The following is a 23,135-nucleotide window of genomic DNA, read 5'->3' as shown; positions in this document are numbered from 1 at the left end:
CAATTAGATCAGATCAGCGGAAACGTCATTATCACTCCTGTAGGAACAATATGACAGGTTTCACCATTTGAGGAGTAGTTCAGTTGCTATCACACGGGACATGTCGTGCACTTCTGTAGTTGGCAAATTATGAAGTTCTTGATTCCCTAACATGCGTGTTAATTTTTCCAACCGCTAAATTGACTTGTGGGTCATTTCAGATGCTGAGCAATAAGATGATCACTTACCTTAAACAAATGGAGTAAATAACCATGTATGACAAATGAAGGAGTAAATTTTTCTAACTGTTGATAAGAAGATAGTGCATTTACTCCTACTTTTGTCACACATGTTTTTTTTTTTTTTTTTTTTTTTTGTGCTTGTCTCTCATGTAATTGAGTAGTAAGATGATGTTTTGCCTTAAATTTAAAGATTTCATTTATTAGTTTTGGCTCTTATTAGGTTTTGGCTTGCTCGTTTATTTTTAAATACATGTAAGATGGACCTCCCACTGTCATTGCTTTTTGGAGCTCCCATGTATTTTGATTGTGAATATCAAGATATGCTTATTGTCCCAGGCTTAGTTCAAATAATTTAATTAAGCTCAAAACCCCCTTGCTTTAGTCCATTAATGCAATATTATATGGGCTTAATTAAAATGTTCTTAATACTTATATGCAATTTAATTAATATTTTTGTTTTTGAGTTGGTTTGATCTTTAATTTTTCTATACGATAAATGTTTAATTGTGTCGTCAAGATTTAAGGATCAATAACAAGCGATTGTTCAGACCCTTCAAACTGGGAAACCTGCCGAAACTGGAGACATAATCTTAACATTCTACATACATAATTAACAATTTTTTTTCTTGGTTGGATAATTAACGGTTTGTTGTTATCTTATTTTGATGTAGGATTCTATAATGGCGATTTAGAACTGTTATATCTTTCCCTTATTCTATCTTGGGAAGGATGTCGGAAGTTTCAAAATATTTCTTTTTCAGTATAAAAGTGTGCTTGACAACCGGAAAATATATAGATGACTTTGAAATTTGAAGCTGATGGGGGAAGAGAAATGACTTTGATGGCCAAATTTGTTGTTCACTTAAATTCATTGAAATCTGCTAAAATTTAATCAGGAAGAATATGGTGCAATTGAAGATTTCATTTGCCTAAAACTAGACCATACTTCACATAATTGGACTACTAGTATTAGTGGAAGCGTGTGTTCCAATGCATACGTGTATGGTCTAGTTGATGCAGAGGAATGGACAAAGATAGGTTATAAACAAAGTTTAGGGGACAAGAATAGTTTCATTAGTTTATGAAAATGGTATTACAAATATAGTTGAAGGAGTTGTCGGGGGAGGAGTATAGGATATGTATATTGAGCTTACTCCTCCACAGACTTGGTGGAGGGCTAAACCCCACACGCGACCTAGCATACGTAGGCTCTATTTATAGGCTCTTTAAAATAATCGACCGACCTTTCTTGACACGTGTAAGGCAACTTCCTTCTTCACGGGGATGCCTCAACTCTTTTGACTTTTTTAAAATTTTTCCCACCTAAGTCTTCTCCAACTTGGCTTCTGCTTACTATTTCTTTAGCTGATGCTTGCTTGCATTCCCACGTTAATTTTTTTCTTCAGCCACCGCCATTCTTGACATAGTTGAGGAGAGATCTATAGAATTTGGAAAATGGATCACAATTTTCAACATGGACAAATATGAAGAAGACTAAAATAAGAGAATCATCATTTGATAATGATAAACGAACAGCCAAATGTCCATCATTCGGTACATTTAAAGTGGGAAATGAACATGACTGGAAAGGGAAAATTATTGTACAGAGAGGCAAATTGTGGGTTCAATCGCTGAGCATGGCATATACGGTCTGAATTATAGTGAGTGCAAAGAGGAAGATAGCCGCAACGAGAGACAATAAAGCCCAAGGACTCCTGAAGTAGGTCTGAAGGAGATTAGCCCTCCACTTGTTCCAGGGCTTGTTGCAGTACTCATTGACCTTATTGCACACAGAAATGAGACCGCTGTTGGGTTCAATAGTTGTGTACTTGGCCAGCAAGCGAAACAGCCCGGTGGTCTCCTTGTCGCTCCCCAGGACATTCAGGACTATGCCCAAGGTGTGGAGAAGCGTGACATCGCACTCATTGGCGATGATGTAGTCCATGAAGTAGATGTAGGATGTGACCTCGTTCCCGGTCCCGACATGGAAGCGCTCAAATGAGATGAGGTTGAGGAACATGGACTCGGTTGCTTCTTCCACCACGATTTCAGGGAGACTCAGAACCCCGCCAGCAAAGGAGATGGCCATGAGGCTGTGGGTCTTGCTCTTCTTGAGCCGGATCCCATGCTTATTGAGCTCAGTGGCTGACCGGACTAACAGAAGGCCCTCACACCCCACCTTGTCCAGCTTGGGCTTCTCATGGAGTAGTAGGCTCTTCCTGACAACGTCCAGGACGTGCAGGCATTTGCCTATCCTCACCGTGTTCTTGCCAGGGGAGCAGTAATTGAGGATGAGCCTGTTGATGTATTCGTCATCCTGAGTTGTCGGTGTGAAGTCAGTGCATTTGAATGTGAGATCGTTGTCGTATCAGTTGTACTTGAGTTAAAGTGAAAAGAAGAAGAAGAAGAAGAAGAAGTTTCCAATAGTGGTGATAGATTTAGTAATCATGTTCTCAGTTGATCGAATCATGCATCCAACAGGTTTGGAGTATTTGATTTGATGGATCCCATGTGAGGTCCACATAGCCCATCTATGATCACCAAGATGTACTGTTAGTGAATCTGACAAAGCAAAATCTAAGAAACTAACCTCCTTGCCATCACACTCCACGGCGACCAGCCGATCCAGCACTAGCATCGGCAGCTGATTCTCCAGCATCAGCATGTCTGGCCATATGTATGGCATTATGGAAAGCATAGAGTGGGTCTAAAACATAGGGTTGTCAGGCGCATAGTCATCCGCTGCCTGTGTTGCGCTCCTCAGGATCTCAAGCATGAAGCATCCATCAATTATCATCAGCTTCAGGAACCGGTTTGCTGCGCCCTCACCACCGCACTCCTTCCACTCCAGGTCCAGTGCGTCGTAGCTCTCCTCGAGGTCCCGTGCCACTTCCCTCAGGGACTCGAGGAAGGGATCGAGAGGCTTCCCAGACCGCCTGAGGAAGTGGAGAAGCGCGCGGTGCTTGTGGTCCTCCATGGTGTGGAGGTGGATCTCGCCGTGGTGGTAGGGGCCAAAGGAGACAGCCTGTGGCTGGAAGGCCTTGCGGTTGAGGTCAGTGACACAGGCAGGAACCCTGTAGATGGACCGCTTCTTCCAGTGCCGTTGCTCGTCGGGGGGCATGCACTTGAGGCTCTCGTTAACTTCGACGATCCAGTTGGTCTCGTACCGGTCCGCGGCGGCATGGTTCCTGTTTTGGAGTGTCTTACGTTCTATTTTCTTAAGCTGAAAGGAGTGTGAGAAGAGGAAAATTTATGGAGACAGATGGGAAGAGCGAAGAGGTATTTGGGGACAAGCCATGCACTTGTAACTCACGTTTCGTGCGAGATGATTCGAATTCAGAGCCCGCAAGGCACGTAATCTCCCGACCGTGTATTAGCCTTTGAATTTGATGAATTTCACCAGGGTCTCTCTAAATCAAAGGGCTTGTATGCATTGAATACATTGGATGCCGATTTGGGTACGGACTTTGCATATTTCATGCGACACTAGAATTAAAATAGTACTTTTTTGTTATATTTGGCAATACTGGAGTTACATATTTAGTACTCGCACTTCTTTCGTGTATACATCACATGTAGGAAAAACAAAAAAAATGACCACGAATAGTGATGCTATGTTTTTATGTGTGCACAGTTAGCTAATGACAATCATAAAACTTCTCATTCATTAACTTCAGATAGTACACAAGACAGGTTGTAACCCTCTTGTGTGAAACTCAAATACTTTCACTTGTTTCACACAATCGACTACTGGCATTTCTGAGCTCCAATCAAGAAGAACATGGATCCATTATAACTGCTATAATTAGTAAACTCTAAATACATATTTCTTGTGGAACGTGGATTTAATCCAATAGTGACTAATTCCATCAACCGAACAGATGAATACATCATTTTTTTTAGTCGCAAATGAATACATCATTTTGATGAATCCGTTTTCCACGTTAAGTTCTAATTACGCATATTGATGACCTCATACCGGGTCCCTTTCGCCCGGGCAACACGTTCAGTTTTGGTCCAAATAAGCCGAATGGCTTGACCAAAGACTGATTAAAAAAAGAAGAAGAGCTGACTGAAGCAGTACGCTACTATTACTCTGAGAAGAATCCTTGTGAAGCTGGGGAAGTATAAGTTATGAAGTATATCCATTAGCATTAAGGCACAAAAATTTGGGAGCACGAGTCAAAGTCATCATGGATCTTTCATGAGATTTAAAAGTGAGACTATTTAAATGTTGTCCAGATGAAGTCATTACCAAATTCATTGTACTAGATTAAGTCAATGTTACGATTAAAATAATGTAATTTTACAAGCCTATCATGTTATAAATGACTTTGTCCATTACGTTATCCATGAAGTTTTTAGTGTAAATGATTTTTTTGGTTGTCGGCACTGTATCAACACAATGTAACCCTAGAAGAAGCTGCAGGATTTTAAGTGAAGGATGCACATCGGGCACGGACCATTTTGCGCTTCACCTCAAAAGCCAAGATTAGCCTCCGACGATTAGTATCAGCTCCCTAAGAAAGAGGAGCAATTATGTGCTAATCATTAAAAAAAAAAATTCATCGTCTGATACTAAAGATGCGAAGGAGTCCTGTCAAACTCTTAAGGAACCTTCTGACCAGATTCGGCCAGATTGACAATAGATTTACCCACCACTTAGATATCCCTGATCATGGGCTATTGATCGAACGAGCCAAAGAGATTCGCCCATCTTTTGCCTAAAAATATCCTTCCCTAGAACCGTTTTTGTGAACCAAATGCAATCATAATAGTTGATTATGTGATATATATATAGACGTCATGCAGGATCCACATGACCAACTATTGCAATTGATCAGATCCATATAAATTTGGCTCTTAAAAAAAAGAAAAATTCCCCCGAAGCAAGGCATGTCCGAAATTCTATGCCCCTAGATACACAAATGCATATGTGTAGTCAAGAATTTTTGTATGGAGAATTTTAATGATATTAGACTGGCCAAAAAATTCCAAAGGCAGGTATGGCAAAAAGAGAATGACTTCCCCCATGTGTATTTCTTCGTCAGGAATATGTGCAACAACAAAACAGTAGTGGAACAATGCCCCATCAGACGGCGCATCCTTGTGATGTAATGGAGTGATGTATGTGGAATGCAATTATAGAGGCAGAAGCTGATAGATAAAGGAAAATTGTCCAAAAAGTTCTAAATTTATTATATTTTTATTAATTTAATCATAAGTCTTTCAATTTTGTCAATGAAGATCTAAATTTTTTTTCACGTTTTGTCAATTGAGTTCATTTAGGCCAATTTTAATAAAAAAATCACTAATGTGAATGCAAACATCTTATATGGCACGACCGACATTAACGTTGATAATTTTTTATAATATTTTATATTTTTCAAATTATTATTCTTTTAATAACCGTAGGCTAGCCCTCCCTAGGCGAGGGCGTTGTTGCCCTAGCTAGTCACGGGCAAGGGCCTCCAGGCCCTCACTAGCCACATGTGAGGACGTTGGCCCTCACCTAGATCCAAGGGAGGGTCACGACCCTTGCCCTTGGTCGGCCAAGGCCGCAATGCCCTTGCCTGGTCTAAGCTAGGACCGCAATGCCCTCACTTCGCTTGGGTGATACAAGGGCATCACATCCCTTGCCAGTCAAAGGGTGACACTTGTGGCCGGTCACTAGGCGAGGTTTAAAAAAAAAAAAAAAAAGGAAAAAGAAAAATATTTGAAAAAAATTAAAATATTATTAAAAATTATTCACTTTAGCGTCAGCTGTGTCACATAAAATGTTCAATGTCCATATCAAGGATTTCCAACTAAATTGGTGGGATTGATTCAATTGTAAAATCATATAAAAAATTAGGACTCAATAATAAAATTAAAAAGTTTGAGACTGAATTAATAAAAATGTAATAAGTTTAAGATTTTTTAGACAATTTTCCCGATAGAGAGGATATGGACAAGTGGGCTCCGCCATCCTTTGCGCATTGCTTTCCAGCTAAGTTATCTGCTAGTCAATACTTGACAATAGAGATTTGAGCTTAATATTCACAAAAGACATTTAAGTCAAAATATTGTTTTATGAGTGGTGCTAGCATCACCGTGAGACGGTGTGACAGTCAAAGGATATTTCCTTTACACAAGCGCTAGGAAATTTCAAGCAAGAGACAAGTCTCCCTCTCTCTCATCCAAGACGTGTGGATGAGGATTCACCGTCCCTTTTTCCAGCTAACGGTACGGTTGGCTAAGCATTACACTTGTTTTATCTCGCTTTTAATTCCTTCCAAAACCATCCTTAATAAGAAAAAGTTAACTGCCTTCATTTTATCCACATCCACCATTTATGCGCTCACTGGCCCCACTAAATGACAATTATCTCAGTCTTCACCCATTTCCTCTTCTAGAAAAAAATGCCTTCTATTTTTTACTTTTTAGAGTTAACTTTCGGTCTATTAGTCTTCTTCTTATAAACCTATTTAACTTTGCGTTCACGCATAGGGCGTGCTTAACGCTAGTTACATGTCTATTATAACATTATGTGCATTTGACTTGCACAATCGTATCCTTCCCTCCTATTTTATTCCCGCTCTACTATGTTTGGCTAACCGTACCATTAAATTGAAAAGTAGATGGTGAACCTTGCCACACGTTTTCCATGAGAGGGAGAAATATCAGCGTTTTGCTTGGTAATTTCCATGCCGTTGCGTTGGAGAAAGATAACTTTTGTAGCTATCCTTTGACCATCATATAGACACATTGTGACGTCTCCAGCACGTCACGGCTAACGTGCCTATCCAAATCTTTCCACTTTTTAGGCATGCGGAAACATATATAAACCAATAATCACCCAGGACATACGAAATTCAAGGAATGCGCGTAGGACTATAAACCAAGATAATTTCATTTCCTTTAGTTTTAGATACTTTTGGGCAACCTAGGTCAGGTAAATTGGGGATTTACCAAATATTCCTACTTTGGACTATATGAAAATTCCATCAACTGTACCACTCCGACCATGACACCGTATATCTACAAGATTACCTAACTCATCCAAACTGCCTAGTCTTCCAAAAATGCTATCCTCATCCTTCGATCCTTGTCATATTCGACCCCGCTATCTCCATCACCCATCGATCCAAGCGTAGACGAGGACGAATCCAATTAGCCTTGGGCCCGATGGTAGACCGACATCGACTGTCGATAACGCAATGACATGGATGAAGGTGACATTAGGAAAGTTGGGGTCATGCAGCTTAGTTTGGTGCCATGTGAAATTTATCAAAGCATCGTAGAGGTCATGGGGGATGCTGGTAATGGTGGCATGTCTACTCATTTGAAAAATAATAATCCACCAATAGTGAGTATAAACTCAACAAACAAACTACCAACCAATCCATACTACATATGTTAATTTTGGCACATACAAGAAAGTTTAGAATAAAATATAGAAGATCAGTTTGAAATCAAATTGACGGAGAACCTTTTTCAAAATTATAATAGTAGGTGAAAAACATTTCCTTTAAAAATAGTAAACCAATAAAGCTCAAATGAAATCTGAAAATGTCAATGATCATATTTGCTATGAATTAGCTGCCATCATCTTCTAGGAAACCCCATTACCCCCAGGCATCTCACACTCATCTAGCATCGTGAGGATATCTGGGAAAATTGTGTTATACCTGTTGGAGAAATCTTTCCAGAATATTTTGAAGCGACAAAACATTTCTATCGGTCTAGTCCGGATATCGACGGTTTAAAGTCTCAAGACTTTGTAATCTCAAGACTCAAGACTCAAGACTCAAGACTATTCTCACCGACAGTCTTTCTAATCCAAAGTGACGAAGGAAATCCAAAGCCGAAGTATATGGTTGAGGATTCGATCCTATCCTCTGGAAAAGATCCCTTGGTTGGATAATCATTTCGGATTCTTTGATTCTTATCTAAGATCATTTGAAGATCCGATGATCGACGAAACATTCTTGGAATGTTCTATTCTTGGAAACCAAAATCCTGATTGTATGGGCGAACAGATTGATGGGCTATCATCGATTCCTTAAATAGCTCGGATGATCTTCTTAATTGATTCCATCCAACGGGTAGATTGGAGGAATTCCTTTGGTAAGTGCCAACGGCTATGATGGCATAAAGGAGTATAAAAGGAAGACGTTCTAGTTGTTTTAAGGGTGTGATTGATAGAAAAATTCCAGTCGAAGAACCTTGATTGTTAGTCGATACAGTTCGAGCGAAATTGTATACACAGAGAGTGTTTATACTTGGTGATACCTTGAGCGAGTGTAGTAGATCATCTACACCTAGAAATCAAGGAAGATCAACACTGTAACATCTCTTTGTTCATAGTGGAATCCAGCCAATCGGCTGTCAGTGCGAAAGAGTGGACGTAGGCTTGAATCAAGCCGAACCACTATAAATTGCGTGTTCAATTCTCTCTTTCCTTTACTCAGTCTTACGATTGATTTTTTAATTATTGCAAATCCTTCATCTGTCTAAGTATTGTGCAATCTTCAAGAAAATTTTTATAAACCTATTCACCCCCCTCTAGGTACTCGTACTAGCAATATCAATACCCCAAGCATTTGGAGGAAATTAGTTATCCCTCCATGCATCCCTATTACCCTCCTGAGGCATCGTCGTCCTAAGGACCAACACCATTCCCAAATCACACACTCATCTCATAGTGCAACAATTCAATATTTCAATTTAAACATGCCATCCACTGAGTTAATGTATGGGAATAGTTCAATGTCCACCCTCAACTATCCTTTGTAAACCAGAGAAGTGATACAAACATTAAGTTGGCAGTACTAGTTCAAAAGGACGGGTAACAAAAGGGAGTTTTAGCCAAAATCGACAGAAAAAGGGCAGCTCGCCCATATGTAGAAATCAAGGGCATTTGCAAAGCAAATCAGTTCTAAAAATCACAAAAATTTAACACAATGTGGACGAGTCTCCAAAGAATGTTTTTCATGGAGAATTCAAGACCTGTTTGAGCTTGTACGAGGTCCTAATAATTTTATATACTTCAGGTCAAAACATAGTAAATTTCCAGGATTCAACAATTCGAGAACGAGCATTTCGGACGCCTAATTGTGCTCCAAAAATCATGAAAAGATTTCACATTATTGTTTAAGATGTGGTTTAAAATTTTCTGGGGACACTAGTCCAAATCTTTGAAATTTGAGTATTAGAGATGACTTAGAAGGCCATACTTGTTTTTCACTTGAGTTCACGACAACCTCACGAATTTATTCAAGAAGAAAATGTGGCAATGGAAGATTTCATTTGTCTAAAACTTGATCATCCTTCACATTACCTATCCAAATTGGGCAAACATGAAAAAGACTGAAATCGTCACTTGATAATGATAAATAATCAGCGAAATGTCCATCGTTCAAAACATTTTAAGAGGGAAATGAACATGACTAAAGACGGTGGAAATCATTTATAACTACAATCGCCAACCAATGAAAAGATAATTATTGAGCATCAGCCATTAGGAGAAAAACCAGAATATGGAAAAAAAAGATTATTTTAGAGTGGGAAACTGAGAATTCGGGTTGTAGGTGAGCACGGTGTACGCGGTCTGAATTATGCTGAGCACCAAGGCGAAGATGGCGGCCATAAGAGACCATACAAGCCAAGGATTACTGAAGTAGGTGCGGATGAGATTAGCCCTCCACATGATCCAGGGTTTCTGGCAGTACCTTTTGAGCCTCTTGCGCACAGCGTCGAGGCTGCTTTCAGGGTCGAGCACCACATCCTTGGACAGGGAGCGGAACAGCTCGGTGACCGCTTTTTCGCTCCTGATGGCATTGTGGATGATACCATGGGTTTGGAGTAGCTGGACGACCCGCTCGTTGGCGATGATGTCGTCCATGAAGGAGATGTAGGTCGTGACCTTGTACCCACCCCAATGTGGAAGCGCTCGAGTGCGATGAAGTTGAGGAACACAGACTCGGTAGTGTCATCCACCTCGATCACGAGGAGCCTCAGGATCCCCCCTGGCGTAGGAGATGTCCCTGAGACTGTTGGTCTTGCTCTTCTTGAACCGAATCTTGGCAGAGTTGAGCTCGACGGCCGGTTGGATTATCTTTTTGCCGCCCTCGTCCTACTCATGCGGGATATTGGGCTTCTCCACATGGTGCAGCAAGCTCTTTCTGAAGACGTCCAGGATGTGCAGGCATTTGCCCATCCTCGGGATGTGCGTGCCGGGAGAGCAGAACTCGAGGATGAGCCTATTAATGAATTTTTCATCCCGCATTGTTGGAGTAATGTCAGTGCGTTGAATATGAGATTGCTGTCATATCGATTAGTACTAGCTTTAAACAGGAAAGAAAAAATAAGTTTTCGATAGCAGTGATAGATTGAATAATGCAATTATTAATTGTGCGTCCAACAAGTTGGGAGCATTAGAGTCGATGGATCCCACACGGTATTCATATAAGATCACCGGGATGTGCCGTTAGGTGCACATGGTACCTGGTTTCCATGCGTGCAATAACCTCTTATGACGGAGCGAAATCTAAGAAAGTAACCTGCTGGCCATTGCTCTCGACAGCAACCAGCCGATCCAGCAATTGCGTCGGAAGCTGATTCTCCAGCACGAGCATGTCCCGCCTAATGTGCTTCATTATGTAGACCATACCGTAGTTGCTGAAAATGGGGTCGTTGGGCCCTTAGTCATTGCCCTTGTCGGTCGCGTACCTCAGGATCTTGAGCATGAAGCAGCCATCAGTGATCATCAGCTCCAGGAACCTGCGCACGGTGCCCTCGCTGCCCTCCTTCCACTTTGGGTCCAGCGCGACGTAGCTTGCCATGAGGTCCCCCTCCACCCCCTTTGGGGACTCAAGGAAGCGCTCGAGGGGCTTCCCCGACGGCATGAAGAAGCGGTAGCGTGCACGGTGCTTGTGTTCCTCCATGGGGAGGAGGTGTTCCTCGCCGTAGTGGTAGGGGCCGAAGGAGACAGCCAGCGGCTGGTAGGCCACGCGGTTGTGGTCGGTGACGTGGGTGGGGACCCTGTAGATGGACCACTTCTCCCAGGACTGTTGCTCGTTGAATTGGACGATCAGTTGGTCTCGTTCGAGGGCAGAGCCATGGTTCCGCAAGTTTCTGTTATGGAGTGCCTTATGTTCTTGGTGTTTGTATTGAGCTGAATGGAGAGAGAGCGGAGGTGAATTTAGAGAGAGAGAGAGAGAGAGAGAGAGAGAGAGAGATGGGAATAGTGTTCGGGGTTGCCCAAGCCCAATGCTTCAGGATGGAGAAGTCCTACGGAACTAGCCATGGATGCGCAAGTCACATTTTGGGTCCGAGGATTCGAATTGCACGCACGCAACGCCCGCGATCTCCCGATCAGTGTATTAGCCTTCGAATTCGATGAATTTCACAAGTGCTACTTTAAATTGAAGGGCTCATATGGATTGAATACACATAATGCTAATTTGGGTACCGACTTTATATATTTGATGTGACACTAGATTTAAAATAAGACTTCTTTTTCTTTATATCTGGTGATAAATATTTATTTTGTATGTTTGACATATTCAAGTTATCTTACTTGAGTATCATATCTAGTACTCAATGCACTTCCCTTGTGCATACATTGCATGTAGGAAGAAGAAAAAAAGTCATCGCAAACAGTGATGCAATGATATTATGTGTGTACAGTTAGCTTATGACAATCATTTAACTTCTCGTAAATTAACTTCACATGGCACATGAAATAGGTTGTAATAATCTTGTGTGCAATTCAAATACTTCCCTTGTTTTGTACAATCGGTTGCAATCATTTATGAGCTCCAATCGATAAGAGCTTGAATCCATTATAACTGCTAAAGAGCTCCAATCCAAAAGCAGTTGGATCCATAATAACTACCATAATTAGTAAACTCAGAACATAAATATCTTGCGAAACATCAATTTAATCCAAAAGCAACTAATTCCATCACCCGACTAATCCATCATGTTGATGAATCGGTTTTCTACATTAAGTTCTAATTATGCAAATTGACAACCTCATTCCAGGTCCCTTTAGCCCGAGCAACACATTCAGTTTAAGTCCCAAATAAGCCAACTAGAGGACATTTCTTTCTTGCTCAAAGAATGATTTAAAAAAGAACTGATTAAAGAAAGTTCGCTATTTTTAAAGAATCCTTGTGAAGCTGGGAAAGTATAAGATATGAAGTAGATTCATCAGCAATAGGGCACACGTCTAGTCATATGTAGAGGTGTCAAAATAGGTTGAAAACTTATTTATCAACTCATATATGATGAGTTGGGTCATATATGAGTTAGCTTAATTTTACTGAATGAGTTAAAATGAGTTCAAGTAATAAAATCCAATAAAATGTGGGTTATTAGGATAAGAGACATGTTTTCTGATGATTCCGAATATGAATATCTAGGCAAATAATAAATAACCGCAAACTTATACTTCAAATTTCAAACCAAAATGCTGTACAAATCTAGTTGGAATTTAATCGACGACAAAGCTTGAAAGTATAGCCACCTTCATGACAACACATGCACAAATTGTGCTAGAATTTAATTGACGAAAAAACTCGAGAACATGCAAAGATATGTTGCGAGCTTCCCCAAGTGGGTGCACCACTTAAGGTTGGCTAAGGAATTAATGAGTTCAATTTAGCTCGAGCTCTCCTAAACTCTTCACAACTTAGGTTAAAGTCATTTAACATGCAAATAATTTTTATACAGCTGTTGTCACTAATTAGTTTTTTATGAGTTAATTAGATACCCAAGTAAAGTATTGGGAATTGTAATTCACTCCTACAAGCTAGAGAATGTGAGTTCAAAGATTTGGTTACGCTAAATTATTCTAACACAATTCTCTTTTATTTTCAAAAAAAAATTTATAGGTAGCTTGGATATTGATTTTAGCCTAAATCATTAACACACAATGGAGTAATTTTGCAAGTGCACAAACATTATCAAAACACTCAATAATCAAAGTAATAAATTGTAGGAAATTAAACACCATGGCAAGCAATTATTTTTTGGTTTTCTTTTATCTTGAAAATAAAATAGTTTGTATGACATGCAATTTTAATTACATGACCTAGCTCTAATGATGTGCAAGTTTTAATTAAATGAACCTAACATACACACTATGGGACACACAAATGGCATAGCAATATAACATGGCATAGGACATGCATGCAATATTTTGGTGTTTTTATTAAAATTCGAAATTGGTAAATGCCCAAATTAAACTGTCTAAAATAAAAAGTCATCCAGTCTAGATTAGGGAATAATTTGACCTAAACCATATCCTATTTTAGAAAACCATTATAATCATGCAACATTATATGAATATGCAGACATTATCTAAAATCCGTAAAGACAATTCATATCTAGAATATACTCTAAGTTAAAAAAAAAAAAAAAAAAATCATAACATGCAATCCAATTTAAACTGGGCAATATTATCTAATCAAAATTTCAAACATAGCAAAAATCACTTAGGATATCCATCAAGATTCAAATAAAAGATTATGATATCAATAAAAATAAGTCATCATATTGCATCTTAAACTAATGGATATTGCAATCTTGATAGGGCACTCAAACATAACAAAAAAATGACCCGTCCACTCACAGCTCATATTAATGATTATATTGCGATCTTGATAGAGCACTAATTAATGATAAAAACAAACATAATCAAAAAAATCTTAATGCGGAAAATCACATTAGTTCAAATTAGGAAATAAAATATCAAGTCTAAGATTGGATTAGACTAACTTGAATATGCAAACTCCCAATCAGACCAGCGGGTGACGATCGACTAGGCTCCTCATGGACGTGACCAACGCGAGGAATCGCAGTGAGTGACGAATGGTGGGCGGCTTCACGACCGGTTCACGGTGGTGCATGGCGGACTTGAGTGGCAAGGAGTGAGCTCGATGGGGGCTCTCGGTACGGCCAATGACGCCCATGGGCGTCTCGGTGAAGAGGCCTGCTTCGGATCAGTGGGATCACAGCGAGCAAGAGAGCCCAGCGACGACTCTTGGCTGGAAGTGAGGTCACGGATAGGGGTAGAAACTTGGCCGAACATTGGCGAGAACTTCTTCATACCTAACAGAAACAGCTGTAACAAGCTAAGCAGAACGGCAGCCTTGTTGGACGAAGCAGGCGTCGAAAGAGCAGGGAACAGCAACATCGACCTTGGGCAAGGAACTCAGCAACGTCGTCGAGCCAGGGAACAAGAGCAACAGCAGGATAGATGGCAAATCAGCAAGCCTTGTCGGAAGCTTGGCTTAGTGCAACAATGGTGGCTTAGCAAACGTAGATTGCAGGGGTGGAGCAACGAAGTGGAGCAGGTCCGAATGCTTGCAAATCCAACGTCCTCGTTGGGCGGTGGCCAGAAAATGTGTCAAACGAGTTACAGCGAGGTGCAGGGTTGAAGCACCAAGGAACAAGGACACTATGTTCGAAAACATGGCTTCAAATTGAATAGAATAATAAAATCAGATTTTAAAACGTGATATCACCTTTTTTATAGCCCATTTATACATAATGGTAAAGAGGCCCCACGGCAAATATTTTTCAGAATACAACAAAGTCTCGATTAAGAATACTATATAACAATTCCGATATTGCTCCACGATCTCTTAAAGGAAATAATTGAAATGATGATTGTAGTTATGGAAGAACAAATCGAAAATATTCCATACACATTCATGCCAAAACTAACATATTTAATTAATTTTCAAAGTTACAAAATGAACGAGTATATTTTCAAATGTTATCTTGAAAAGACATAAAAATTCAGAAAAAGAATAATTAACAGATTATTAATTTTTGTAATAAAATTATGAATTTCACAATTTCCAAAAATACTAAATGAATAAACATAACATTTCAACAAATAAATATTAATAAGAAAATTGTATAAAATAAATTTTTTAAAAAAATAGTGCTAACTATACCGCGGGTGCATATGTCACTACACCTAATATTCACGCACCTGCAAGTGAATATTGTGAATCTAACCTACAACTCATTCTTTTCTTTTAAGTAAATTAGAAGAAGTTCATACTTATAAAATAGTTTATGTCCTCCCAACTTTTTCACGTGGACAAGGAAAAGAGGCATGTTTGTTTTACAACCAACACTTTTCACCCTTTCTTTTTCCTTGGCCAGCCACCGGAAAAGGCCAAGGAAAAAGCCAAAAAAAAAAAAAAATTTCAAAATTCAAAATTCAAAAAAAATATTTAAAAATATTAAAATGTTATTAAAAATTATCCACGTCGTGCTAGTAGTCCTACGTGGCACCGCCAGCATCCACATCAACATTTTCTGGCCAAAATTGGCCAGATGAGCTGAATAGGCAAGAAATGAAAAGGTTTAGGATTCAATTGGCAAAATTAGTTTAAGACTGAATTGGCAAAAGTGTAATAGGTTTAGGACTTTTTGGACAATTTTCCTCAAAAATTTGTGTCATATATCTATAAATTAGATGAAAAGAGGGACTTTTTGGATGTATAGGAGGGAGAGTAGTGAAAGTGTAGGATTGATGCAAGTGGGCTTTGAATTTTATTTTTTTTTAACCTACTCCCCATTAATTTTTTTTTAATATAGATATTTATTTCTACCACAATATGTTTATATGGAGCAACCCCCTTCTTTTGAGGACGAAATATACCTGTCTTATATTTGCAAATTGAGAGAGCTTTGTGTGGCCTCAAGCAAGCATCAAGAGCATGGTTTGATCATTTTAGCTTCTTTCTTTTACCATTGGGTTTCTTTTGCAGCATTTTGGTCCTTCGTTTTTCGTTCAAAAATCAGATCATGGCATTCTAGGTCTACTTTTATTTGTGGACGATATGATTGGCATCAGTAATGATCCAAACTTGCTCGATGGATTTATTTCTTCATTGAGTAGTGAATTTATGATGAAGGATACAGAGCCATTACATTACTTCATGGTTGTGGAGATTAGGATATTTTTTGATAGCCTTTATTTGTGCCAACCGCAATATGTTTTGTCAATTCTTGATTGTGCTCAAATGGAGGCTTGCAAGCTAGGATCCATGCCTATAGCCACTTGCACTCATTCTCTCAAATGTGAAATTATTTTTGGATCCTACTATGGCACCCCTCGATGGCCCCCGATCTGTTGGGATCGCCACAGTTTGCTTACCTTTCTTACTTGACCTGAAGGCCTATCAATCTTGGGGGTTTATATATTTTAGATCGGTCCATGCGCAATTTATATGGCAAAAGCACATCCATCAACTCCCTTCCCTATATTCAGAAAATAGTGCACACCAACTAAACATTTTATATAAGTTAAAGCTAAACACCTTTATTTACATAACTTGATGGACATCATTAGCCGATACATAAAAAATGCCAATGTCTTATATACTTGGTTATACTTCAAAAGATGACCGATATCTTTTCCAACAGTCATATACTTAAAGGTCTATCGTTCAATGTTGACATCTAAAAGTTCATTCCTTTGCTATCCTCCTCCTCGTGGTTATATCCAACCACGCGAATCCATCTACCGGTAGCAAAGGTATCTTATCTAGTCTGAAATGTTAGTCCCCAAACAAGGTGAGTACAACCACTTGGCAGTAAAGATCCATTAAACTACACAATGCAACAAGCAAGACAATCACAATTTCATGTGAAATGCACATATCATCCATGTAATCATGCTTATATCTCTATGAGATGCATTCATTAAGGCAATATATATATATATATATTCTCATGAGATCCATTCAATGCCTTTTATGATCGCATTCTCAATGTCATATAGTATCAACTCAATTTCAATTTCATAGACAATTATATCCCATGCCATATACACATACATGCGCATGATCCATATCACCCATACAATCATATATATATATATATATATATATATATATATGTATGTATATATATCCTCATGAGATCCATTCAATGCTTTCATGATTGCATTCTCAATGCCATATAGTATCAACTTAATTTCATAGGCAATTATATCCCATGTCATATGCACACACACACGTTCATGATTCAATTCCCATTTTGATATTCAAAAGGATCTCATCTTTCTCCTAGGGACTAGTGTTTGCATCTCTCATATATCGCTCGCACCCAACTTGGCATCGCGAGGAACCTCCGGCACACACCTCCGGGCATCTCGCATCCCATTTGGCATCACGAGGAATCGCCGGGGCTTGCCATGAAAATGGTTACCCCTGCCTTCCGGAATTACGTACCCACATACCACTAGGCATTTCCTATAATTACGTACCGATATACCACCGGGCATCCCGAAACTCCCGAGGACATCTGGCACACACCTCCAGGCATCCGGCACACACACTCCGGGCATCCCGACACTCCCGGGGTATCGTCAGCTCACACCTCCAATGGTATTATTATAATCACAATGCATATTCCCATATATATATATATATATATATATATATCTCATTTTCAATTTAACATTTGATGCAACAATGTCGGAGGTTTAAACCAGCCTTTTTGATATCGATATGCCAAATGTCACCATATATGCAATACAAATAACACCCAAGATATCACACTTCATAAAGCAATTCATTTGTTCTTGAAAATGGAGCAAATTTTCGGACAAAGCAGAATGCACTCCTTAAATAAAAATTCTGGAAAAATTAGTAAACGATCTCAATAAATTATGAAAATTTAACATGTTATAAAAAAGATCTAGAGAAATTTTTTTATGAAGAACACCATGTCAAAAGAGCTTCGTACAGCTCACTTACAGTCCATGCATCACAACTTAAAGTTTCGGAACATCACCATTGCACAGTTTTATTTATAAATTTGGTATAAACCTAAATCAACTCAGAAAATTCTGAAAAATATATATGTCATAGCCAAGACCTAGAGGTAAAATTTCCCTGAAGAACTCGAAGTCAGATTCGTTATATATCATGAGCTACATTCACCAAAACGCTCCCTAACCCTCGGTAACGATTTCCAGATTTAACACTTCAAAGAAAAATCATTTCCCCGATCAATACTTGTCCGTTTATTCTCAAATTTCAGTATGTTGCTCCTCAAGATGTTTTATACAACTCTTATTAAGGACAAGAGATCAAATTCGGACTGAATAATTTCACAAAATTCACAGAACTGCAAGGGATCAACATATCAGTTTTCCAGATCTAGTATCTTTGAAGAAAAATGGTTTCACCATCCAATACTTGTCCGTTTCATCTCAAATTTTATTATGTAATCTGCAAGAAGTCCTCTACAACTTTCATCAAGAAGTTGAAGTGATATTCCAACTAGAAAATTGCATGCAGCTCACGAAATCACCAAAGGTCGGACTGTTTTTCCAGAAAACAGATTACTAGACTAAGGCACTACTTCCATAACTTCGAAAATTTTCACCTCCACCACCTCCGAAATTCACCATACATCACACACAATCACAGCAAACAAAGTGTAGATCAATGGACTCTACTTGCCTTAGATCCGATGAAATCAAGCAAGTAATGGCGACCCGGGGACTTCGAACACAGCACGGTCGACGGCGAAGCTAGGCACACGCACGGCGGGGCTTGGTCTTCCTCTTCCCTCGCCAAAGCACCCACGAACCCTCTCTCTCTCCCTCAGCTTTCTCTCTTTCTCTACTTCTCTCTCGAATTCTCCCTCTCTCGCACGATCATTCCCCTTGTGCAATCCACCCCTTCTCTCTCCCTTTTCTTCCTTTCACCCTCATGATTAACTAGTAATCATGAGGTTTGCATGGCAATGGACACTTGGTAAGTTCCTCTTGCCACTTGTAGCACCCTTCACACCACTTGTTGATCTTCATGCAAGGCTAATGGGCCTCATTTGGGCCAGGCTTGGTCAACGAAATGGGGGGAAGCGGTGGGCTGTGGGCTGGTTTTTGGGCTGGTTTGGCCTTAAGAAAATCGGCCCAAACCTTCTCATATTTTTCCATTTAATCCTCACTTATATAAATACATAATTGCAAATTTATATGGCCATAAAACTTTGTAACATAAATCAATAAAATCCAACTTATAAAGCGCATGGCCAAGAATAAAAATTTCCCTTATCAATTTGTCCCTTAGTACAATCATTGATCACTCATGGACATGGGGTATAATTTCCAACAAAATAATTGTCCATTCATTGCTCGGCCTTGTTAAATTGTAATCTATTAGCCAATGACCATAACATAGTCCGATGGCGCTTCCATCACCTATTCATGGTTCATGGTATATCCAGGGGTTGTCATGAAATTTTAGGATGCCACACCTACGCTATATCAAAGTATTGTCAGAGCTCTTTAATATCTCATCATCACACAACTGGATATTCCATGTGCAGTCAATTTTATATGTCAATTCATGCATTGGCCTATTATGACTCATTTTCAAATTGTGAAGCACATTTTTCGCTATATAAGTAGCACAATAGATCAAGAAATGTGAATCCTGTCCAAGTTAACTATAGAAGATTGGGCAAATTGTTGCTTGACTCGACGATTGACTGCGATATTTTGTACCTGTAGTGATTGTATATCATGGAGTGTTAAGAAGCAATGAACGGTTGCTCGATCTAGTGCCAATTTAGAGTATCATGTAATGGCGTCAATCATTGTTGAGATTGTTTGGATATCTTCCCTTTTTAGAGGTTTAGGTATTTATCTCTAAAGTCCACCAATATTATTTTGTGATAATATCAATGCAATTTATATGTTGATTAATCTCATGTTATATGCAAGAATTAAACATATGGAATTAGATTATCAGTATGTGCAAGAAAAAATGGCACATTTGGAAACTTACGTTGCAAATTGAGAATTTGGGATTGTCCCATTCCCAATTTGTGGGGGAGTTAAGGCACTGATTTATCAATCAAGAGAAAAGAAGAATATGGAAATGTGAATCAAAATCACGAGCAGATTCTCGAATATAATAAAACAAGGGATTGACAGTTTTATTATTTATATTATTGTATTGTTTTCTTATAAAGGGTAATGCTTTGTAATATCTTTAATATAGTAGAAATCATTTCAACATGAGATCAACAATCAAACACCTTTATTCTTTGAGGATGTTAAAAGCAAATGGTGATTAGAGATGTCTTTGAAGGCCGTATTTGTTTCCCCCCTTAAATTCACTGCAACTTCACAAATTTAATCGAGAATAAATGGTGCGATGAAAATTTCATTTGCCTAGAACTTGATCATCCTTCACCCTACCCGATTCAAACTGGACAAATACGAAGGAGACTCAAACAAGAGAATTATCATTTGACAATGTTAAGTAAAAATGTTCATTATTCAAAACATTTAAAGAGGGATATAAACGTGACTGAAAAACAGGAGGAAGATCATTCATAACAACATTCGACAAACCGATCACGAGATGATGATCAAGCATCCTTCAACAGAAGAAAAACCAAGAAAAATGGAAGAAAGAGAGTATATTATTGTTCTGAGAGGCGAAGGGTTCATTTGTGGAAGTCGAGCACGGAATATACAGTCTGAATTATGGTGAGCGCAAAGACGAAGACGGCAGCAATGAGAGACAATGCAACCCAAGGATTCCTGAAGTAGGTGTGGATGAGATTAGCCTTCCACATGTTCCAGCGCTTATCGTAGTACTTGTTGACCTCCTCGAGCACGTCAGCAAGTTGAACGTCTTGGCTACTGCTTCATCGCTTGCCAGGAAATGCACGATGATGCCCTGGGCGCGGAGCAGTGTGACGTCCCACCCCTTGGTAATTATGTGCCCCATGCAGTAGATGCAGGATGTGACCTCGTTCCCAGCCCTGACATGGAGGCGCTCGAACGCCATGATGTTGAGGATGCAGGACATGGTGACCTCCATCATTTGGATGTAGGGGAGCATCAGGACGCCGTCTGCAAAGGAAATGTCCTTGATGCTGTCGGTCTTGTTAATCTTGAACCAGATCCCATGCTCGTCGAGCTCGGTGGCCAATTGGATAGTCGTCAGAAAGTTCAGCCTGTCCACGTCGTCCTTCTTCTTGGGGTCCAACAGCATGCACTTCCTGAAGAAGTCTGGGACGTGCAGGTATTTGCCCATCCTCGCGATGCCCTTACTGGGGGAGCAGAAGTTGAGGATGAGCCTGTTGACGGATTTGTCCCCTTGTGTTGTTGAAGTAAAGTCAGTACATTGAATCCAAGATTGTGGTGGGATCGATACAACTTGAGTAAAAGGGGGAAGAAATAAAGTTTCCTATGGCGGTGATAGATTTAATCATCAAATTGTCAGTTGATCTGGAATCGTGCATCCAGTGCATTTGGAGCATTAGATTCAGTAAATCCTTCGTAGGGTGAGTTGACCAAGATGTACTGTTTGGTGCCTATAGTACGGTGGCTAGCATACTTGCAATAACATCTTCCGACAGAGTGAAATCTAAGAAAGTAACCTCCTCCTCGTCCTTCTTGCGCTCCATCAGCGTGCCCTTCCTGATAACGTCCAGGAAGTGCAGGCATTTGCCCATCCTTTTGATGGCCTTTTTTGGAGTACCACAACTTGAGGATGAGCATGCTGACGAATTGGTCGTCCTGTGTTGTTGGAGTGAAGTCAGCACATTGAATCTGAGATTGTGGTCGTATTGATACTACTTGCGATAAAGGGAAAAAAATGAAGTTTCAATCAAATTATCGGTTGATTGTGAACTGTGTAATCAATGCATCTGAGTAAAAGGGGGAAGAAATAAAGTTTCCTATGGCGGTGATAGATTTAATCATCAAATTGTCAGTTGATCTGGAATCGTGCATCCAGTGCATTTGGAGCATTAGATTCAGTAAATCCTTCGTAGGGTGAGTTGACCAAGATGTACTGTTTGGTGCCTATAGTACGGTGGCTAGCATACTTGCAATAACATCTTCCGACAGAGTGAAATCTAAGAAAGTAACCTCCTCCTCGTCCTTCTTGCGCTCCATCAGCGTGCCCTTCCTGATAACGTCCAGGAAGTGCAGGCATTTGCCCATCCTTTTGATGGCCTTTTTGGAGTACCACAACTTGAGGATGAGCATGCTGACGAATTGGTCGTCCTGTGTTGTTGGAGTGAAGTCAGCACATTGAATCTGAGATTGTGGTCGTATTGATACTACTTGCGATAAAGGGAAAAAAATGAAGTTTCAATCAAATTATCGGTTGATTGTGAACTGTGTAATCAATGCATCTGGAGCATTAGATTCGGTGGATCCATCGTAGGGTTCATGTGATATCACAAAGATGTACTGTTAGGTGCACATAGTATAGTGGTTTGCGTGCTTGCAATATTTTCTTATCTTACGACCGACTGAAATCTAAGAAAGTAACCTCCTTGCCATCGCTCTCCACAGCCACCAGCCGCTCCAGCACTAGCATCGGAAGCTGATTCTCCAGCATCGACATATCCTTCCAAATGTCATTCATCATGTAGAGAAACCCGTGGTAGCTGAAGATGGGGTCGTTCAACACGTAGTCGTCAGGAGCTCCAGCATGAAGCAGCCGTCAGTTATCATCAGCTTCAGGAACTGGGGTAACACGCCCTCGCCGCTGCCTGCCTTCCACTTCGGGTCCAGAGCGTCGTAGCTCTCCTCGAGGTCCCACGCCACCTCCCTCAGGGACTCGAAGAAGCTCTCCATAGGCTTCTCGGACCGCTTAAGGAAGTGGCGGACCGCGCAAAGCTTGTGTTCTTCCATGGGGAGGAGGTGGGCCTCCCCGTGGTGGTAGGGGCCGATGGAGACAACTTGTGGCTGGTAGGCCTCGCCGTTGAGGGTGGTGATACGTGCGGGGACCCTGTAGATGGACTGCATCTTCCAGTGTCGTTGCTCCTCGTCATCGGAGGTAATGAACTGGAGGCTCTCATCAAGTGGGGCAATCGAGTCGAACTTGTGCGGTTCCATAGGAGACGTAGTTCCAC

General features: G+C 40.1%; 2 protein-coding genes across 2 annotated transcripts; both read right to left on the bottom strand.

The window, feature by feature from the left end:
• Positions 1 to 1,845: 1,845 nt before the first annotated feature.
• LOC104423752 (UPF0481 protein At3g47200) lies at positions 1,846 to 2,889 on the bottom strand. The gene is made up of 2 exons (XM_018863736.2): positions 2,812 to 2,889; positions 1,846 to 2,538 (listed from the first exon to the last, which is right to left on the bottom strand). Exons 1-2 carry the CDS (start codon positions 2,884 to 2,886, stop codon positions 1,846 to 1,848), a joined length of 768 nt encoding a protein of 255 aa, XP_018719281.2. The 5' UTR covers positions 2,887 to 2,889.
• A 17,854-nt stretch (positions 2,890 to 20,743) lies between these two features.
• LOC120288751 (UPF0481 protein At3g47200-like) lies at positions 20,744 to 23,118 on the bottom strand. The gene is made up of 6 exons (XM_039302892.1): positions 22,773 to 23,118; positions 22,550 to 22,704; positions 22,098 to 22,278; positions 21,749 to 21,842; positions 21,605 to 21,687; positions 20,744 to 21,363 (listed from the first exon to the last, which is right to left on the bottom strand). Exons 1-6 carry the CDS (start codon positions 23,116 to 23,118, stop codon positions 20,744 to 20,746), a joined length of 1,479 nt encoding a protein of 492 aa, XP_039158826.1.
• Positions 23,119 to 23,135: the final 17 nt, after the last annotated feature.

The sequence above is a fragment of the Eucalyptus grandis genome, chromosome 10 (genome assembly GCF_016545825.1).
Source record: "Eucalyptus grandis isolate ANBG69807.140 chromosome 10, ASM1654582v1, whole genome shotgun sequence".
Classification (NCBI taxonomy): domain Eukaryota; kingdom Viridiplantae; phylum Streptophyta; class Magnoliopsida; order Myrtales; family Myrtaceae; genus Eucalyptus; species Eucalyptus grandis.
Note: the sequence above shows the minus strand (reverse complement) of the source record. Positions and strands in the feature narration are given on the sequence as shown.

Excerpts from the sequence above, each read along its gene's own strand:
- LOC104423752 (XM_018863736.2), bottom strand. The coding sequence starts at position 2,886 with ATGCTGATGCTGGAGAATCAGCTGCCGATGCTAGTGCTGGATCGGCTG. Across the intron at positions 2,539-2,811 it reads TGGAGTGTGATGGCAAGGAG|GATGACGAATACATCAACAG; the intron begins GTTAGTTTCTTA and ends CCGACAACTCAG.
- LOC120288751 (XM_039302892.1), bottom strand. The coding sequence starts at position 23,118 with ATGGAACCGCACAAGTTCGACTCGATTGCCCCACTTGATGAGAGCCTC. Across the intron at positions 22,705-22,772 it reads GGACCCGAAGTGGAAGGCAG|CTCCTGACGACTACGTGTTG; the intron begins GCAGCGGCGAGG and ends TTCATGCTGGAG. Across the intron at positions 21,364-21,604 it reads GTCGGAAGATGTTATTGCAA|GGGACAAATCCGTCAACAGG; the intron begins GTATGCTAGCCA and ends CAACAACACAAG.